The sequence below is a fragment of the Macrobrachium rosenbergii genome, chromosome 20, assembly GCF_040412425.1.
Source record: "Macrobrachium rosenbergii isolate ZJJX-2024 chromosome 20, ASM4041242v1, whole genome shotgun sequence".
Lineage (NCBI taxonomy): Eukaryota > Metazoa > Arthropoda > Malacostraca > Decapoda > Palaemonidae > Macrobrachium > Macrobrachium rosenbergii.
In genome coordinates, this window is record NC_089760.1 from 35,717,501 (window position 1) to 35,735,550 (window position 18,050).

An 18,050-nucleotide genomic window follows, 5' to 3' on the forward strand; every position below is an offset into this window, starting at 1 on the left:
AAGTGTATTCTTGGGTCTTAATAGTTATCAGAATGAAAAGGATGTTGTAAACAATGTACTAAAATAGTGATAGTGGCAGTAGTATTCCTCCCGAAATCTGCAGGTTTGGTACTTAACATTGGCTACTTTTCCTTCTATAAACATCCACTCCTAGACATAGTATGTCTTACAAAAGCTTAGTTTCCTGTGCCCTTTGAGGATAAAATAACGTTGACACATGCAAAAGGCAGGCCTTGATTTGCTGAGGTGATTTCCCCCAAAATCTTAGTCACTGGGAAAGATGCCCTTAGGTCTTGGGCCTTGTCCCATGGGCCTTGAGGAAGGGTTCTTGGGGATAACATGTATGCTCACTTCCTACAGAAATTTTGGCATTTTTTTCCCTTTTGAAGAGTCTTGTATTTCTAAATTTTTTATAACATTTATATAAAATTTTATGTGGTGATCTCATCTAAATGTACTTTATTCTGTTAAGTAATTATTTGAAGTTTTAACATGAAATAAAGTAACAAATTGCACATTAATTTCTGTAATTTATACCACATGCTACTCCGTAGCAATTGTGTTCCTCGACAGAAACCAGATAAAATGTATATCTTTTATAGCAGTAATTCAAATTATTTTCTTAATGTCCAGTATATATAAAAGTTGCATACTTTGTAATGTTTAAGACGAATTTTGCAGTTCAGTCTTTTAATGAGTAGTTCCCACTTAATATGTTGTATTTCCCAGTCCGGAGTAACGCTACCGAATGCCAAAGATCATTTGTTCTTTTCAGTTTTTCAGTATGAAGATTCGGAATTTCGTGGTTTTTGAGCTATCAGACATATACATAACGAAAACCTGTATTATACAATATATTGTTTTATGCGTATGTAGAGGTAGTGTGGTCAAAGGAAACGCCACACGACTTCAAAGGATATCATTCGAAGTTCATCAAACGGCAACCAAAAATGCTGCATATTTGTTTTTTTTTTTGTGAATGCGGAAACATATTCATTTTATTAAGAAAATGCTATAATATGGTTTATGAGAAAGAAATCTCTCGGATATCAAAAATTGTGAGAAAATATGACGTAACTGGCAGCCAAACATGCTGCATATTTGGTTTTTTGTGAATGCGGAAACATATTCATTTTATTTAAAAAAATGCTACAATATGGTTTATGAGAAAGAAATCTCTCGGATATCAAAAATTGTGAGAAAATATGACGTAACTGGCAGCCAAACATGCTGCATATTTGGTTTTGTGAATGCGGAAACATATTCATTTTATTTAAAAAATGCTACAATATGGTTTATGAGAAAGAAATCTCTCGGATATCAAAAATTGTGAGAAAATATGACGTAACTGGCAGCCAAACATGCTGCATATTTGTTTTTTTGTGAATGCGGAAACATATTCATTTTATTTAAAAAATGCTACAATATGGTTTATGAGAAAGAAATCTCTCGGATATCAAAAATTGTGAGAAAATATGACGTAACTGGCAGCCAAACATGCTGCATATTTGGTTTTTGTGAATGCGGAAACATATTCATTTTATTTAAAAATGCTACAATATGGTTTATGAGAAAGAAATCTCTCGGATATCAAAAATTGTGAGAAAATATGACGTAACTGGCAGCCAAACATGCTGCATATTTGGTTTTTTGTGAATGCGGAAACATATTCATTTTATTTAAAAAATGCTACAATATGGTTTATGAGAAAGAAATCTCTCGGATATCAAAAATTGTGAGAAAATATGACGTAACTGGCAGCCAAACATGCTGCATATTTGGTTTTTTGTGAATGCGGAAACATATTCATTTTATTTAAAAAATGCTACAATATGGTTTATGAGAAAGAAATCTCTCGGTTATCAAAAATTGTGAGAAAATATGACGTAACTGGCAGCCAAGCATGCTACATATTTGTTTTTTTGTGAATGCGGAAACATATTAATTTTATTTAAAAAATGCTACAATATGGTTTATGAGAAAGAAATCTCTCGGATATAAAAAATTGAGAAATATGGCATAACTGGCAGCCAAACACGCTGCATCTTTGGTTTTTTGTGAACGCGAAAACATAATTTTATTTTTAAAAATGGTACAATATGGTTTATGAGAAAGAAATCTCTCGGATATCAAAATTGTAAGAAAATATGACGTAAAGCGAAATTTCCGGAAAGAAAAAAATGTGGGATCCGATGCACTCAACAAAGAATGAGTTTATCAAATCCAGGTTCGAATGTTAAAATGAGCTTTTAACAAAAATCTAGGACAGAATCTTTCGCTTAAGATGAGGTGTATTCTAATTATTTTTACTCCTTGGCGTTTAGGAAAAGATACTAACGAAAACATCAGCCTATAAGTGTCCAACGTAACAGGAGGGTGCGCGACTTGTATCCCCTGGTATCCCCTCTTTTACTTTCAGGATTACAAAAAAGGAAATGCAAAGGATGCGAAGGACTCCCGACTGTCAAAGAGCTTCACGTGGGATCCTGAGGAATAGCCTCCTCACGGCCCTCTTCGTGATAACTTCCGTAGTCAGTCCTGCGGCAGGATATGCCATGGAGATATACCAGGGCATGACGTTAAACACTAGTGTCGTTACTGCTGTGCAACTGGATGCCCCTTCAGTGTGTGAGTCTTATTTGCTTCTCTTCTTTAACTCTAATGAAAAGGTTGTGGTGTGGAGTTTGCGTCGGTGTTCAAAATAGTATTTTATAGTTGGTAACCTTGTCACAGTGATCAGTTTTCTAGAATCTTCCAGCAGATTCTGGGAATCTGGTATGATCTGAAATGGGTCGCAGTTTTGCCCTGGGCGTCAATAGAGTTTGAGTTATGCTGCGTCCACACTGCAGTAGATTATGTCTTAAACACATGTCGGCAACTTATCACACACACACACACCACAAACAAGTTGAATACAAGTCAACGACTTGCTGGTAGTTCTAACCAGTGCTTCATAAAGTTATCTAGTATTTACCGAAGTTTCATTCTCCACTTACGGTCGCTGACTTGTTTTCAATATGTTTGTGATATGTACGAGATAAACTACTGACATGTGCTTATAACAAGTTTTCCCGAATTGTTGGGACGAACCCTTAGTTATATGAAGTAATGTCGATGGCACCAAACTCTCATGAGGTGGAACATTTGCATCCACTGACAAATAATTTAATTCCTTTGTTTTTTCTTGGAATTCAATAGCAAGTGAGACATTTGTAATACTGTACCAATACTTAGCACATGATATTCAACAGACCTTATTTGGATAAGGGGATACCTGAAGTGAAATTGTGAATGATGTCCACAAATGGCATGCCTCTATGTTAAAAAATTTTTTTATGCATTACAGGTTACTGCAGGATGTACTGCATGGCACAGCTGAACTGCACCTCAGTGACTGTAAAGGCTGTAAATTCAACTTACACAAGTAAGGCGATTCATTTTCACTCATTCGTATAAGTGAAATATACCCTGGATGCATACACACACACATAGATACATATATAGCATATACATAAATGCATACAAGTGTACTGTGCATGTTTGTGATTGCATATGTATATATAAAGTTACAGCGGACATTAGGAATAGAATTTCTCACAAGCTGTATACCTACAGGCATGCATACATAACACATACAGACATACATAACAATAAGGGGGAAAACGACAGAGCCACGTTCTTTAAGGAATTCTGCTGGATAACTGTTGGGGTCAGACGCTTTGTTGGTCTTTGTGGAAGTATGAACAATCGGAGCTTATGATTTGAATAGAATATAGAATTTAGGCCAAAGGCCAAGCACTGGGACCTATGAGGTCATTCAGCGCTGAAACGGAAATTGGCAGTAAAAGGTTTGAAAGGTGTAACAGTAGGGAACTTATGAGCAGAGAATATACAGGTTTGCAAAGAACTAGAACAAAGCACAAAGGGAGGATCAAGAAAACTGGAATCACTGACATGAAAAATGATCTGAGAACCAAGTTCATTCACTTGAAGAGTCAACTATAAGGGCCTACCAGAAGGGTGGGACGTTGGGCTTACAGGAGTAGTGTACAACTTTATGTGTAATGGACAAGAGATTTCTTTGAGGTAATATCAGAGATAATATTTCCACTTAGTATGGAAGGAGTTTTTATTCTAAATAACAGAATAAAACAGTTCCTAGTAGATTAATGAAGGCTTTACTACAGACCCCAAACTTTGAAGCATAAATGGGTGAACATCACAGGGCAACCAGGAGATCAGGAAATTTAGTGGCTAAATTTGGATTCAAAGAAGGGAGGTTAGCATTGAACCCATATATATTAGTGAAGTGAATAGAAATAAAGGCAGATTGAATATGAAATGAAGTATTACAGGTGGAACGAGTACAGTACTATTATTGGGTGAATCTACCCCATGTCCACAGTAGTCAGCAAAATCCTAGAAATCCTCGATATCACTCGACACCAAGTACATTGGGGATAAGGGGAACCATTTGAGAAGGAACTCTCACTATTTTTCAGGAAATTCAGGGTGCAAGCAGAGACAAGGCTGAAGGCTCCTCATTCTAAAAAAGAACATCTTTCATTATTCTAGGTTAGCGGTTATATGGCGAAAGGCTAAAGCTCGTCTTTTACAATTCCTCTGGAAGAGTAACAAAAAATCGTTCTGTACCACCAGTTAACAGGCCTTTTCTTTTTACCTTAACCCAATACATGTTATAACGTTAGTGATAATTGCCTTATCGACAGAGGCTATGAAAGCTGCTCTTGATATTCACAGAATTTATACTGCTGTTTCTCATTTAATCAAAATAAAATGTGGCAATTTTGAGAATTCTAGCTATTTTCTTTACTCAAAGAGTATTACTCACGCAATTTTCTTTTGTGTGTCACGTTCTTAGAGGTCTACGAAGGCGAAGCCAACTTGCAACTGAGGATTTTGTTCATAAATATCAAATAATGGTGTAAACTTTGCTGCCATCTGTAATTCCCTATGCACAGAGAAATTTTTCAATATTTACAAAAATTGCACTTTCCTGTCCTGACAGCAGATGATGAAAAAAAAAAATCGTAAAAGTAAATTGGTTCCTGTTGGAGAAATCTACGGCTGTCGTAGCTACATAAATAAAACCGAGTAGTTCAAAATGAATTGGGTGCTTCAGATACTGACACCCTTTGATTTGTCATTTGATTTGGCGTGGCATGGAAACCTCCACAACAAACTCCCGGCTCTTAAATGGAAGAAGAAGAAAAGAAAACAATTCATAAACCAAGGCAATGCAGCGCCCTTGAATTTCATGTTCTTCCAATGGTTTAATCATTTGCTGACAGAGGGCGTCAATAACCTAGGTGATGTGACGCCAGTTTTAGTAGTCATGAATCATAAATTGCTGACAGAGGAGCTGGTGAATAGCCATTCTTCAAAAAAAATATTGGCTGAGGGGGGTGGCTTTGCTTGAACTGAACTACTGGAATATTCATTGATCATAGCCAGGGGGGAATTTTAATACTTTTTTATATAATTGTTTAAGATGAGTTAAGAACTTGATAATGGCAGCTGTTAGTGGGTCACGAGATTTCCACACCAGAGAAACAACCAACAAACGCACGGATACCCCAGAAGTAAATATATATATATATATATATATATATATATATATATATATATATATATATATATATATATATATATATATATATATATATATATATATATATATATATATATATATTTACATATATACATATACATATATACAGTATATGTGTGTGTATACATATACTGATATTTTTACATGTATTTACAAATACATACATACATGTATATTATACATTATATATGTAAGAGAATACCACAGGAAAATGACAGGCAGAAGTTCAGTACCAAGAGCTTTCTCGTGTTTATTCAGGCATCTTCTGCCTTTCAATTTTCTGTAGTACTCGCTTATATATTGAAGTCACGTGCATCTACTGCGATTTTTAAATATATATGTTTTATATGTATGTTTATATATATATATATATATATATATATATATATATATAATATATATATATATACATATATATATATATATACAGTATATATATATATATATATATATATATATTTGGTCAATGCACGTGATATTTTTAAGTAATCTCTCATGCATCCGCACTCACACGCATCCAAGGCCTTGGTGGATAATGGAAATTTCCGGTTACGATAAAAAACTTTATGGAAGTAAGACGAGCAACTTCATATACCGTTATGCCTCTTACCTTACCAAGCCTGCATAACCGTATGTGCTAAATATGTCTGTTAACAACAAACAACTCACTTTAGGCTGCATATACAGTACACAACACAGAATACACTGTACAGTACTGTACACACAATGAAAAACAAAATGTGCAATATACTGTACAAAAAATATATAAAAAAATTAACATTGGAATTCTCTCTCTCTCTCTCTCTCTCTCTCTCTCTCTCTCTCTCTCTCTCTCTCTCTCTCTCTCATACCTGTGACATGCCTAAACTGCTTACGTGAGCTGAACTCAAAATGAAAAACAAAATAAAAACAAAATGTGCACTATACTGTACAAAAAATGTGTAAGAAATTAACATTGGAATTCTCTCTCTCTCTCTCATATGATCTCTCTTTTTATAAAGAAAACCCCAGAGAGAGAGAAAGAGAGACAAGCAAATGCACAGTAACATGATACATACATGTATGTATACATATACATACACATATATACATGTGCATATATAAATGCTGATTTTATATTGAACAAGTAGCTACCACTTTATATTGCATTTTGGTACCTCCACATTAAAAATCTATTAAACATTTTTCACACGAAAATTTATGAATATACCATCGCACAAACAGCAAAAGTTACTAGAGCAACTAGAGCTTGTTTGGTATCTTTGGTAAATATGTAAAGCACTATTTTATCACATTTATTAATTTGCATTAAGAGATATCAACTTTATCACGTACTGTTACTGTATGCCGAGTTCATACTTTGAATATGAGCAAGTTATAGGAGACAAAGTGAAACGTGCCGAGCTCTCTAAGGTTTGAAAACCAAACCCTTGAGTACTCGAAGATTTAAAAGGAGAGAGAGAGAGAGAGAGAGAGAGAGAGAGAGAGAGAGAGAGAGAGAGAAAATTGAAATTGTCATTATTTAAAAAGTTTACATTTCACATTTGACTCAGTTGATTACGAAAACCTTTGACCATGCAGAAAGAGAGAGAGAGAGAGAGAGAGAGAGAGAGAGAGAGAGAGAGAGAGAGAGAAAAAATTGCAATTGTCATTACCTTAGAAAAGTTTACACTTCACATTTGACTCAGTTGATTACAAAAAGCTTCTAACCGTGCAGAGAGAGAGAGAGAGAGAGAGAGAGAGAGAGAGAGAGAGAGAGAGAGAGAGAGAGAATTGATATTGTCATTACCTTAGAAAAGTTCACATTTGAATCAACTGATTACAAAAGCTTTTTAACCATGCACACACACACACACACAGAGAGAGAGAGAGAGAGAGAGAGAGAGAGAGAGAGAGAGAGAGAGAGAGAGAGAGAGACTACGTAGTGTATAAAAGTTACAACTGAACAAACAGACAAGAACCAAATGCTGCCTAAACTTTCGGTACATGTCTTGGACTCTTATGGACATGCAATACCTATTGCCCTAAAATATAATCTAATTTGATAGCTACAACTGTCCGAAACAAGAACTTTTTTTTTTTTTTGCACGGAAAGGCAATATCATTAAGTTATTTTGCACTTCTGCCATCAATCATATTAATGCCTGCTGTTTAATACAACCCCCTCTCTCTCTCTCTCTCTCTCTCTCTCTCTTGCATTGTAATTTTGATTAGGTTTCATCATTTTATGTATGGAAAATTGTGACATAACACAAAGAAAAAAAAAACACACACAAAAACAGAAAATGAGAAATGATAGGAAAGAGGTGTGGGTGCTACGAGTATGTAGGGGAGAGCATTAGTGTAGTATCGAATGAGCTCTCTCTCTCTTTCTTTCTCTTTTGCATTAGAAATGATAGGAAAGAGGAGTGCGTGCTACAAGTATGTAGGGGTGAGTATCAGAGGAGTATCGAATGCTCTCTCTCTCTCTCTCTCTCTCTCTCTCTCTCTCTCTCTCTCTCTCTATTGCGTTGGGCATGATTATTTAATTACAAATTAACATTCCTAAAAAAAAATGCGAATATAAAATTATGTTTATTAGTAAACATTGCTTTACCTGTTTACCCAAGGTTTCAATAAATGATGTATGATTGCCCAACTCGATTTATCATGCGTTTTAGACAAGTAAGGATTTATAAATTTCAATATACCAAGGAATATAAATATACGGCAAGTGCGTACTGTATTTTACGTCAGCGTGATGCATACATGTGCGTATACACACGCACGAATACTGGTGTACATATACATGAGCACACAGAGAAGTTCTGATTTGGCTGGAAAGTTCATACCTATTGCTCCCGAACGTGACCTAATTCAATGGTTATGGCTGATCAAAAAGTGAACTAGAACTAACTTTTTTTGTGTCGCATGGACAGGCAATCATATTGAAGTCTGTCAGCAACCATATTAATGTCTGCTGTTTTATACCTCTCTCTGTCTCTCTCTCTTTGCATTGTCTTTTATTACTGGGTTTTCATAATTTTATGCAGAGAAAATTGACAAAACACAAAGAAACAAAAATAGAGAAATGATAAGGGAGGGGGGGAGGCATGTGTGTGTTACAGGCATGTGTATAGTGAGCAGTAAGAATGCTCTCTCTCTCTCTCTCTCTCTCTCTCTCTCTCTCTCTCTCTCTCTCTCTCTCTCTCTCTCTCTCTCTCTCTCTTGCATTGTGCATGATTATTTAATTACAAGTTAATATTCTTCAATAAATTGCGAAGATAAAATTATGTTTGTTAGTAAACGAATTGCATTACCTGCCTGCCCAAGATTTCAACTAATGAAGTAAGATTGCCTAAGTTAATTCATGACGTGTTTTGATGAATAAGAATTCGTAAATTTTCATATACCGTGCTGTATAGGTATGCTGCAGGTGCGTACTGTAGTCAACGTGATGCATACGAGTGCGTATACACGCGCACACATACTTGTACATATGAGGGGTGAGAAAAGTGCTTATATAATTTGGCTGGGCAGTTCATACCAAATACCTTATTTCGTAATCTAAAACTAGTCATTCAGTTCGCTGGTATTTCAACGTAATACAAGCTTATTTAACATTAACATAAATTAATGTAAAAAGCACAAGCCAAAGTATTTTTAACAATTGTGAAAGCTCTCAAGAATTCAAACTCCCTCTTGCCCTCCCAAACCATCCAACTTCCACATCCCCCCGCCCACCACCCCAGAAACACTAACACCCCCTCAACTCCCATCCCCCAAGGAGGCAGCATTACCAACGCTTCTCTCTACCCAAGCAGCAGGCCAACCATCGAAGAGTTTCCAAAATTTTTAAATTGTATATATATACTATACGTATATACTGTGGTGCTGGGGCACTCTGGATAGTGTCAAGTGTCGGATAAGGTGAAAACGAATAATTGAGAAACTACTGTATCTTCAAGCAATAAGACACAAATAACTCATTAATGGTCATAGGGACAGCACGACAGAGTGTTTGCAGGTATAGGAAAGTAAAACTTAAATTTCACAAGGTATAACTGCAGGGCAGAGACTACCACTGGAGGTATACAAGATGGATAGTGTGGTATGTAAAGCAAGTTCCAAAAATGTAGAAAGAGGTTTTGTTAAAATGTGGGAAGAAAAAAGGCAAGCAAGTCATAAAGGTAGTGAGTGAGCAATAAGCAAGAACTTTGGGGATAATTTGTTAGACCAGGAAATAAAATGCAGAGAGAAATGTTCATGATTAATGGCTCTCAGATGAATGGATAAAATACAGTAGACGTAAAATGGGAAGATCCTGTCGAAGTGAATGCAGTCCTAGGTTGTCAGAATGAGCACTAAAGATCTCTTGAATGTGGAGGGCAGAGAGAGAGAGAGAGAGAGAGAGAGAGTGAGAGAGAGATAATAAGAGAGAGAGATAAAGAAAGAAAGAGATTAATGGATCTCAGATGAATAGATGAAGAAATGAATGAAATAGTTGGTTGAAAAAATCAGTTTGAGTTTGAGAATGCTTATAGTTGTGGAAGCGACTGCTGAGGATGTAAGGAAGGTAATAAAGAGATTGAAGAATGAAAAGAAATCAGGAGTTAATGGGAGACAAGAGAGATGCTATGTTACAGTGCTGGTAATCCGACTGAGTGGCTAAGGCAGGGTATTCGAGGTACATCTGGATGAGGGAATATTTTTTCCATTATATGAAATATAGGTGATGGATGTGAATGCAAGAATTATAGGGGCATTACATAACTTATTACAGCATGGAAGGTATATGGCAGGATTTTGATAAGACAGAGGGTTTATGGAATGAGTGTCTGTAATGGAAAATGTGAGAAGTTTATGACAGAACCGTTAGAGAGGTAACGCTGAGGATGTTGAGGATATTTAGTTAAAAAAAAAAAGTTTTATAATGGAAAGAGACGGGCATGTTGAAATATGTAAACAGGAAATATACTGTAACAGAACTTCTAATACAAAGCATGTTATGTCTCTATGGGTGCATCATAACATGTTTATTGATGGAGCAACGCAAGATGCAAGAGAAAACGATACCAGATGTAGATACAAAGTTGTGGGATAAGAAAGTCGAGAGTAAATAAGAGCAAGAGAAAGGTTATGACGGTAAATGGAAACTAGGAGGGTAGCTCTATTAACATGAATGTGGAAGGTGGAAAATGGGGGAGAATGACTTGTCCTAGTATTTAAGAGTACATATAACTGATAGTGACAGAAGTGTGTCACAGAAAAGGTGACACAAGGAAGGTAGTATGGAGACTTAGAAAGCAAAAAGTAAGAAACTTTGCGTCTAGTGAGGGATTCTTAAGCCAGTGCTCCACTTGGGAAGTGTAATGTGGACACTGAATGCTAGTAGTTAAAGTGGTAAGAAGGCTGGAGGAGGTGAAGGGATGGATCAGAGAGTTTCAAGAATGAATGGACGAATTAATGATTTTGAGAGCACTTGGGTACTTGTAAAGAACAGAGGTCGATAATTTGGTAAGAAGAGTGAATTATTCTCGAGTGTCAGTGAGGGAGGAAGGAAGGAATATATATATATTAATTACTCTGCAAATTTCAGGACATATAATCTGGAATCACCACCAAGTTTTCAAAAGGTTACTACAGAAGTGATATATATTCTGAACTGAATGCAGCTTACCACAGCCTAATACACAGAACTATATTTTCACACAGGTCCAGTTGACTGCTTCTTCAGTGGCCATATATTTCCGATGACCAGCCTAGAGCCCCAAAATACATCCTTTACCTTCGCAAAACTAGGTAAGCTTTCTGGTAAAGTCTTAACAAGTCACTACCGGTTACTTAACGATCATTTCCTCCAGGTCCATATTGAGTAAAAGTTCGACAATAGCCTAAGTAAATCATGTTGGCATTGTTAAAAACACTAATTACATTGTTTTCAGTTACTGTCATTTCACAAGTCTTTGGATAATTTCATTACTTCTTACAATTTCCAATAGTGTAAGACCAAGGACTGAAGATCATAGCGGAATTCCTGTAGCCTTAAACAAAAAACTGTTCAGTGTATGTGTTCACACTTAAACATTATTTTAGATTACCCTCAATAGTTTTCTCAAAGTACAGACTGACCTATCACAGCCTGCAACGCGTCTGAAGGTTCTGTAATTGAGTCTTACTTAGTTTCAAGCTTTAGAGAATAAATAAAACATTCTCTTCCAACATACTGACAATTATGGGCGTTCATTGTATCGTGTGGCAGGTATGGAATGACAAAGCAAGTCTGGACATGGACTGCTGCATTCAGCTTTCCCTCCTCCTACCATTTCAATTGCTGTCAAAAGATAACTCCCAACAATGCAGCTATGTCAAATATATTACGGGTAATAAGCCAGGGAATAAGGGTACAAGGTAATCTATGCACTGTGGCATGTCAGGGTATGAAGTAGATATTTTGTAATTAACAAATGGAGTATTATAACTGTTAATATTTGTCATTGCTGGCTGTATATTTCGCCAGCCTGTCATAATTTACAACTCTTTCCCATTCTATGTATTAAGCATGATATCGGACGCACTGTTGATCGGTAAGTAGCCAGGGCAGGATAATGAAACTTCAGACTCGTTGGAAGGAATTATAGCACCTAAAGAAAGCACAGATTTCCTATTAGGTGTCCTTACTTGGTCAATAAATCATATCGTAAAAGTGTGGATAAAAGAATAGACGGAATAGGACAGACATCTTGAGGCAAATTTCATTTAAACTGCAGGTTGCGTTGCGCCTTTCACACTGATTGATGACGTCGGCTGCCTGAACTTGGTCTGGGGACTGGTGACATTTGCAGAAGCACAAAATGCCTGCGCAGCTATGAATGCATTTCTTTATGACTCTCCCTCCCAACAAAACTTTGATTCGTTCCGCAATTATCTTGTGAGGACAAAGCTGGGTAAGTGAATTTTAATCTGTCCAAGATGACATCAGAACGCGAGAAGGGGTGTCCATGATGTGAATGACCCTTGAACATCTCACAGCAATGTATAAATTGAATTCGTTTTCTTTATCGTTAATCCAGTGTTGTTTGTTTTGGTCTTCTAGATTACATCATTCTGGCTAACACGTCCTCTTTCATTAACTCTCCTCTTTTCACAGATTTCTTTCTATTACTGCCTTCAAAAAATTTCATATTGGTATTTTAGTGTAAGTTCTACTTACTGCGCGCTCTGTAAAGACCATATTGGCATAGCGGAATAACTTCAAGTAGTCTTCCTAATTGCTCCTTTCAATTTTATCATTCTCCTTGTTCTCCAACTGATGTACCCTATAATTATTTGAGCAGACATTTTCAATTCGTATTTCAATTCATTAAGACTCTCTTGTACCTTTCCTTCTGTTTAAACCAAAAAATTACACAAAATGCAATATATTCCAAGCTTTGATAAATGGAAGAGAGAAATCATGGCTAAAGCGTTCAAGAGATCTGTAGGCTTCATACAAAAAGAGTAGCCTACAAGCGAGTCACCAAATATCATGAATAATTCTGTGCATCGGCCGTCACTGGAATATCGTGAAGTCAAGAACGGAAAATGGCCGCATAAAAGAATAAATCAAAAACATCAGACGGATATACTTTTGACGTTCCTGTTCCATCGGCGACGGTGATTAAATATAATTACTAAACGTCATCAACGGAATACACGAGGCGGCTAAAATGAGAAGCTACGACAGCTATTAGCTATTATTATATTACTATTCAGAAAATGAACCCTATTCATATAGAACAAGCGCGCAGGGCCAATTGACTTTGAAATTCAAACTTCCACAGAATATGGTGTTCATTTGAAAGAATTAACAGAAGGTAATGGGAAATACAGAAAGAAAAGAAAAAAACAAACGACCAAATTAATAAATAAATAGATAAAATGAAAGTAAATTATTAAATTACAAGAACTGTTTTAGGATAGCGATGCGTCGCATCTTCGATGAACATAATGGTGCTGCTGTTCAGCAACTCTGGTTGCCCTCGGCAGGAAAAGAGGATCAGGAATCAATTGTGAATGTGAAAGATCTCTTGAATTACAACTTATGAAAAACTGACAAACTGCTATTGGTAGGAAACAAAAACCTATCACCATGAACCACTCTAGCTAAAAAATGATAAATCTCTGGCAGAAGCAGACATTCACACTGGAAAACCCTATTCTAGTAAAGGAAGGGCAAATGACCTAAAACAGGTTATACTAATTTTACCAATGTTAAAAATATATGAGGCCTTACATACAATGCCTAACTTTCGTGTGGATCTTCTCCACCCCAGCTTTCAGGATATCAAAAATTTTCTAACCTCCCTAGTGTGATGTGCAAAATTTGTAAGAATCGCTTCAAGATTATACATATCAGGGAGAGGGGCATCCTCAGCTGATTGCTTAGCTTCAAAAGCTCGATGAAGCAGTTCAGCATATTTCCCCAGAGCCAGTAACCAATCTACCATCATCTGTCAGTAGTTGGTCCACCACAGATGAAGCTGAGTAATTCGCCCAAGTTTCCTCTTGAAGGAATTATTGTGATTTCTCTCGGCTATCTGGTAAATTCTATTCGCAGCATGGCGAGACTCAACAAAAATAGCGTAATTTTCATGTGAACGATTTCGTCTCCATTTGCTGAATTTGGTCTGTTTGTCATTGGTAAAATCAGTAAGGTTAATAAGAAACCCACCAGGTCTGCTACAACAACTGGGGGAGGGCAGTCAGGATGGATTTAGAAATTATAAAAAGCTTAGAAAGAAAAGGTTAGGCGAAGAAGAAGGCGCTTTCCTGATAATCCACCTAGCAACTTTTGCTTTCTCATCAGCCTGTCCTACACACTTTTCAAAAAACGAGAAAGTGGACAAAAAAGAGAGGAAGAATGGCTGAGTGTACTCTCAAACAAGGAAACTCAAACCCAAGACCATAGAAGGCCATGGTACAATGGCTATGGCACACTCTAGGGCTGCAGAACAAGGTTTGCATTCAGAGTAACATTCTCTTCAAAGGGTTGCCTACCAAGGCTTAAGGGTCCCTTCCACCCGCTGGTTTGCTTTTGGAGTGTCCTTCTCCTAGAAGATTTGCCTGCCAAGGCTAGAGAGTTTTTTATATCCTGGCCCTTGTACACACACGTACATATATAAAGGGGTTGGCTCCAGTGAAAAACAATACAATACTCAATTTAACACTCATACTTTCATTGCTATGCTGATCTTCCTTTTCACCTATCCTAACCTTCTATACATCTCCGCATTTCTCACGCTTTCATTCTTTATGCAACCAATGCTAAGCAGCCATTTCATCTCCACAGCTTCAACCTCCTTCTTTTATGAGCATTTAACATCCACACTTTGTTTCAGTAAAGGAGAGCTGGTTCAACACTCCATTCATACATTCACACCAAAATTATTTTAGTTTAAATCTTATGTAGAAGACTTTGTTACTTGAGGCTGGTTTGTTCCTTTGCTGGAGTAAAAGCAGCCACAAAAACCCAATTGTTGGAGTAAAAGCAGCCACGAAAACCCAATTGTTGGAGTAAAAGCAACCACGAAAACCCAATTGAGTAAAAGCAGCCACGAAAACCCAACTGTTGGAGTAAAAGCAGCCACGAAAACCCAAATGTAGTAAAAGCAGCCACGAAAACCCAATTGTTGGAGTAAAAGCAGCCACGAAAACCCAAAGGTAATAGAGGACTTCGGTGTGAGCGCTAAGCGATACTTTAGTCCTTATGTTAACAGTGTTTATTTTCTTTTCTTTTTTCTAGTTGGTGACTTCTGGTTGGGATTCAAAAACAGAAAGTGGATAAGAAGTGGTCGCGTCCCAAATGCAGGTGAATGGTCTTTAGGAGAACCAAATGAGGATCCCAGTGTTTGTGGCCGAGTGAATCAGCAAGAAGACTTCAAACTTAGGGATAAGGACTGTACTTACAAATTTAGTTTCATTTGCCAAAATGCATGGGTGTAGCACTGAAACAAACCAACGTGTGAACTGAATATGGATTTTCTTCTGGTGCTGAGGAGGGTCACCAGAGCTCCTGCACTGTCCCAGAGTTTTACGAGTGGTTTCTGATTTTTCATGAGCACATTAAATAATAATAATAATAATAATAATAATAATAATAATAATAATAATAATAATAATAATAATAATAATAATAATAATAATACTTGTGGATCAGCTGAGTTCACTTCTTTGGTGTTGCATGGGTTTGTCTCATATACTACACAGAATTACATAATTAGTTCAGTCTTAATGAAAGCAGAATGAGCTATGGTTCAAATGATAATAATAATAATAATAATAATAATAATAATAATAATAATAATAATAATAATAATAATAATAATAATAATAATAATAACTGTGGCTCAGCTGAGTTCACTTCTTTGGTGTTTCATGGGTTTGTCTCATATACTACACAGAATTACATAATTAGTTCAGCTTTAATGAAAGCAGAATGATCTATGGTTCACTAGATGACCTTCAACATGGTGTTTTATTTTCAATGTGCATCATTGCATTCTCCAGAATGCGACAAACAGAGGGCAGTTTCTTACTCCACTAATGAATGTTGCCTGTGTATCTCGAGTGATTCACTAAGCTTTACATTTTCCTTTAATTCATCATCCTTGATTCAAGCGTCAGCGCTAATCAGAGTTTTAATATTTGTTTGAAATAAAAATTAAACTTAAAAAAAAAATACTTTCCTTTTCCTATCTTATCTGAATATAAGTGATATAGGTTATAGATCTGACAATACAACTTACATAAAGAAGTACGGCCTTTCTTGATAAAAAAAAACCATTGGCTAAATCTTGTTAAAGGTAATTATTTATTTATGCTAAAAATATGAATTATTTTGCTGGAACTGAATTACAACCATTGTTACTGATGGGCTAATTTAGGTTTCAGAATTATCATTCATAAAATGTTCTGATTTAAAGAAATTGTCCTTTACAAGATAAACTTGAAAACACAAACAGTTACAAAGGAAAACTTTTGGGCATAAGGATTTTTAGCAAATGAAGAACAAAGTCCATATCAAAACCGACTATGAAAATATAAGAGAAAGATCCAGGGAGAGTCACCTTCTAAATCAATGATTCAAAACGCAATTTGGAAATTGCTGAAGTCGATATAGACACAAAGGAATCTACAAATTACTAAAGATCCCCATTCAGATGAATGAAAAGTTCGACACGCGAGCTTTAAAAATTGCGGAAAGACGAAGCGAGCCTTCGCGTGTGCAATTTAACTTTTGACATATTGCACTGGCTTTTAAAATAACAATGTGTTAAACTCCTCTTTAAGTGAGAATTTCAATTCAGCAAACTGGAAGCGCTCGTCATCGTGTGTGTGTGTGTGTGTGTGTATAACAGCGTTCTCATACCAATATTCTGGAAGATCTTGCGTCGTCATTATGGCATTCTCCTTAAACACGTATAAGGCTATTCAAAATTATCCATCAGCGGAGTAGATACTTAAATGATAACACGGTCTTGTCAAGTGAATTTTTAGTATATAGAAGGGTGCTTCAGGGATATAGTATGTCATCACCGCTGTTTGTCTTTCTCAGAGATTATATAATAAAAAAAAAAAAGTGGTCGGGGATGGAAAAGTGGGTTTAGATAGTTAGGAGTAACTACGGAAAGTCGACAGAACTAATAACACAGGGACCAAGTAACACTGCATGTAGAAAAAATCACGGATCTTTCCTGGATAATGACCCCCAAGGGTTTTCGGGGGTCGTTATCTAGAACTAATATTTCTTGGGGGTCATTATCTTTATGATATTTACAATCTTCTGTTTATGTCTTTACGGTATTCCCCAGTCCCCAACGGGCTTGTACTGAACACGCCGCAAAGGTGGATACATACCGGGTTAAAACCCGTGGGAGTCACTATCTAGGAAAGATCCAAAATACCTAGTCATAAAATAATTCAAACATTCAGGCAGAATGATATCTAATATAGCTTCCGTTGAATTGGGGTTTAATGAAAGACTGGAAAAGTGCAACTCAAGCAATGGGCGGGTTGAGTAATTTCTGGGAATCAAATAGACTCTTCAGATCATAAATAATGGAAAGAGAAACCCACAAGATTCTTGTGTATAACTTGTTTACTTGTAAATATTTAAAAGTTTAAAAGTAACATGTAAATATTTACAAGTAAGCAAGTTATACACAGGAATCTTGTGGGTTTCTCTTTCCATCTTCAGAAGAAAGCTGAAAGAAGTTTTTGTTTGGTTCATCATAAATAATCCTAGTACGATCTGTATTGCTCGAAGAACATGAGGCATGTTATAACAATGAAGCTACAGTATATCTAATAGAATTTATCGATTTGGGAATACATTTTAAGAACGAGAGGGGTCAGATGACAAGATAGAGTTAGAAATTATGCCAGAGAAAAATTACAG

General features: G+C 36.2%; 1 protein-coding gene across 1 annotated transcript; it reads left to right on the forward strand.

Moving 5' to 3' along the window:
* Positions 1-2,229: 2,229 nt before the first annotated feature.
* Positions 2,230-17,754, forward strand: LOC136848942 (uncharacterized). The gene is made up of 5 exons (XM_067121757.1): positions 2,230-2,628; positions 3,347-3,424; positions 11,327-11,413; positions 12,382-12,558; positions 15,396-17,754. The coding sequence occupies exons 1-5, from the start codon at positions 2,436-2,438 to the stop codon at positions 15,593-15,595; spliced, it is 735 nt and encodes a 244-aa protein (XP_066977858.1). The 5' UTR covers positions 2,230-2,435; the 3' UTR covers positions 15,596-17,754.
* Positions 17,755-18,050: the final 296 nt, after the last annotated feature.